Genomic DNA, 3,909 nt, shown 5'->3' with positions numbered 1-3,909 from the left:
AGGTCCCCCCGAGAGAGCAACAGAGCGACCCCAGTGCCTGGGTCACATCCAGGCCAATGGGGTGGTCATCCTGGGCGTCCATATTTTACAGATATGCCCTCACTGATTGTAGTTTGCAATCAGGGTTGAAAACAAATGGGGTGGTCATCCTGGGCGTCCATATTTTACAGATATGCCCTCACTGATTGTAGTTTGCAATCAGGGTTGAAAACAACTGGGGCAGGGTGCTGTGGGGCTTGAAAGGCGTGGGGATTTTAAAAGATGAAAAGCCACCAGGGTGTTCTAAGCCAGGGCGCACTACAAGAAGTCATCAAAAAGTTCACAGAAAATGTGTAGTATGAAGAGCTATGCATGGATTTCAACCTTTTTTTTTTTTTGCACCAAAATAAACCCTTTTTTGGGGGGAGGGGTGGTATAAGGTGCATGAGCTCACTGGGAGGGGCAGGTAGTGAGAAATCACCCCTGGGGGGATGGTCACACCTCAATCCCTTCTCCTACAGTCTCCTCTCAGGATTTAGGGTGCACACACACACACACACACACACACACACAAAGTGTGGTTTCTAAGCCACCAGGTCTGGGATCTGAACTGCCAAGTTGGCCATGTGGAATCCAGCACCTTAACCTCCATACCACCTGCTGGTCCCTAAACTCATATGTTCACTTCAGTTTTCCATGAACGTTTTGGAATCCATTGGTATACTTTGATTTGTAAATAGCTGCATGATCTTGAGCAAGTGACGACCACTCTGTGCTCCGGTTTCCACATTTACACAAAGAAGAGAATAGTAACATGGCTGTCAGAGCTGGAAGAATGGGGTGGAAGGGGACAAGCCGATGACAAAGTGGTTACGCCACTGGACCCCCACACAGTCAACCGCAGTTCAAGTCGCAGGCTCAGCGACTTAAACTCATGCCGGGCACGTGCACATGAGTGCCCAAAATCCCAAGAGGAGAATGGAGGAGGAGGGATTGTGGTGTGGTCACCCCCCTGGGGGGGGGGTGATTTTTCACTTTCTGTTTCTCTCTCTGTCTTTCCAGTGGGTGCATGTGCCCTATAGCAAAAATATCTCTCTAAAAAAAAAAAAAGGATGGAGGGACCAGCAGTTGGCGTAATGGCTATGTCACTGGACTCCCATGTAGTCAACCGTGGTGCACGTCCCAGATCTGGTGGCTTAAAATTCACGCCGGGCGCATGTGCGTGTGTGCCCAAGATCCTGAGAGGAGAATGGAGAAGGGATTGTGGCGTGGCCATCCCCCTGGGGGTGATTTCTCGCTTTCTGTCTCTCTGTCTCTGTCTGTCTGGCGAGTGCACGCGCCCTATAGCAAAAACCTCTCCAAAAAAAAAAAAAAAAGGATGGAGTGCGGTAGACGCGGTTAGACGTGCCTGGAAGGTGTGATGCAGCGTAAGCCATAGCGATGGGAGGACGACACCCTCACATCTGTGTCCTGGCTGCTCCATGGAGAACACACAGGGGTGGGAGGGATAGGAGCTGCTGCAGGTGCCTACGTGTAGAGCATTCCTGGGACACAATGGCACCAGCCAACGTTCCTGTCCCTCGCACTTGGGGTCCAGTTGGAGAGTGAGGAGGGGGTGGGTCCGAGGTGGCAACTGGCACTGCTGTGCAGAAAGGGAAGCAGAGCAATGGCTGCAGGTGGCCCTGACCAGCCAGTGTCCACGTGAGGGGCTGGAGGTGGGGTAGGGTGCGGATGGGATGCATGAGAACAGCACGTGCTAAGGTGCAGAGGAAAGCGTGCACACACAAGTTTTGTAAAGAGCAAGTCGAGGACGTGGGGCTCACTGCCGTGTGAGGAAGGAGGGGGTGGGGACACGAGCCTGCGTTCTGCGTTGAGGACTCCCACGAGTGGATCCATGCCTTGGCCTCTCTGTCCAGGTGTGGATCATGTGTGAAGGCCACTGCCTCAAGGTGGCCGTGGACGGCCAGCACCTGCTGGAATACTACCACCGCCTGAAGAACCTGCCCGCCATCAACAGCCTGGAGGTGGCCGGGGACATCCAACTGACACATGTGCAGACATAGGCAGGCTCCTCGGGCCTGGAACAAGGGCTGGTGCGTCACCGTCTGGGTCTCCTGGTCACCTCCACGTCCCTGCCCCAGCCCCAGCCCTGGCCCATCCCCTGCCTAGGACCGGGGCTTCTCTGGAGAGACCATGTCCTTGTCTGGCTCTCCTGGCTGTAGCCAGCCTGGCGCAGCAAAGAAAGGTGGGGTGGCTCCCGGGGCTCCAGCCGCCCAGCTCCTTGCACCTGGGAGTGGGGCGTTCAGTGCGGGTGAAGCCCCACGGCCAGTGGCCTTGGCAGGGGGACAGGTCCTGAGCGTCCCAAGCCCCCAGCCAGACTTACCTGTGAAGTCCGTGGACACCAGCTCCAGGTGGGAGGTGACCTGCCATCTCACTTCCTGGCCTGGAGCCTTGCTCCAGCCCCTTCCCCTCCCCAGGGAAGCTCCCCTGATGACACTCCCCTGGCCTCCACCAGCTAACCAGAACTTCCTCAGCAGGGGCTCTCCTTTTCCCAACCCTTAAAATAAGTGAAAGTGCAGGGCCGGCAAGTGGCATGGTGGTTAAGGGCCCTGGACTCCCACATGGCTGCAGTTCGAGTCCAGGACGGCTTGCTTTCTCACTTTCTCTCTCTCTCTCTCTCTCACCCTCACCCTCACTGTCTCTCTCTGGTCAAATTAAAATAAATAAATTCTTTTAATTAATAAAAGTACATACTGGCTCAGCTGTGTGAGATGGCGGGCCCGTTAAATGTGCAGCCTGCAGAGTTGAGGGCCCTGCAGAGGGGAGGCGAGGAGAGCACACACAACCCTGTGTGAGGGGTCCTGAGGCCAACACCTCTCCCAGGGCCAATCCCCCACCCCAGTCAGAGGGAAGGTCAGCCCGGCTCAGGCCTCTCAGCGGAGTCTCTCCAACCCCTTGCATCTGAGTGGAAGGGAGTGGCAGGTGGGACCTGGAGAAGTGGGGTCTGGGTGCACAGCTCGCCTGTCGGTCTCCCCAGCATTAAGGGTGAGTGTGCGCGGGAACAGTGGCTCAATGTGAGGGGTCCTGCCAGCCAATTGGCCTATGTGAGGGAGCCCAGCTCTGTGTCCACATGATGCTGTGACCTCCTGCTAACATCACCCAGGATCCAGCCCCCAGCAACCAGGTGGGGTTCCAAGAGTACTGCTCACATCAGCACCAACGTCAGCCTTGCATGGCCCGGCTCGGGGGCCTGTTGGCTAAGAGTTACAATGTATGCCGCAAGATCAAAGGAGATGCCACACGTAAGGCCAAATGAATCTTCATTCAAAGCTGGTGGCTGTGAGAGGACTCACATCTCTCAAAAACTTCGCCACCCTGGAAGTAAGTGGGAAAGCGGCTTATAAGGGCAAAAACCACATCCCATTCCTGAAAGGGGAGGCTTGCTGGGCCCAGTGTCTCACACTCAGGGACATCTGGTCGAGCTGGCTGGGCTGGTATGTGTGGCATGCAGCTGCACCTCCTGGGCATTGCAAGCATGTACAGAAGCAGCATATCATTGGGTTGGGCACTTACAGAAATAACGATAAAATTTCCTGCAGTACAGAATCCATATCAAGAGCCGGAACCCACATGGCCAACCTGTCCCAGAGTCCCAGACCCGGCAGCTTGAGAAACATACAGGGCACATGTGTGCGTATGCCCCAAATCCCAAAAGGAGAGAGATGAAGGAGAAGGGATTGGGGCGTGACCACCCCCCACGAGGGGTGCTTTCTCCTCTTCCTCTCTCTGTCTCTCTTTGATGAGGATGTACCCTCCAGAAACACACACAAAAAAAACCCCACAAAACACATAGTTTATACATACACTCTCACCCAAGCACTGGGTAGAAATGCAGAAGGAGGCCTGGCCCTAGACCTAAACCAGAGCCTG

The 3,909-nt window shown here is 55.2% G+C and overlaps 1 protein-coding gene across 5 annotated transcripts in view; it reads left to right on the top strand.

Moving 5' to 3' along the window:
- LGALS9 (galectin 9) overlaps window positions 1-2,682 on the top strand; it is a 23,665-nt gene extending 20,983 nt beyond the window's left edge. For 2 of the 5 annotated variants that reach the window (XM_027769054.1, XM_014584983.2), the window contains one exon: window positions 1,896-2,682. In XM_027769054.1, the coding sequence (XP_027624855.1) occupies window positions 1,896-2,042 (147 nt within the window). In that variant the 3' untranslated portion in view covers window positions 2,043-2,682. The remainder of the gene's footprint in view (window positions 1-1,895) is intronic. The other 3 variants (XM_006170421.3, XM_006170420.3, XM_027769055.1) reach the window with 2 other exon arrangements.
- Window positions 2,683-3,909: the final 1,227 nt, after the last annotated feature.

The sequence above is a fragment of the Tupaia chinensis genome, unplaced genomic scaffold (assembly GCF_000334495.1).
Source record: "Tupaia chinensis unplaced genomic scaffold, TupChi_1.0 Scaffold148350_1, whole genome shotgun sequence".
Classification (NCBI taxonomy): Eukaryota; Metazoa; Chordata; class Mammalia; order Scandentia; family Tupaiidae; genus Tupaia; species Tupaia belangeri.
Note: the sequence above shows the minus strand (reverse complement) of the source record. Positions and strands in the feature narration are given on the sequence as shown.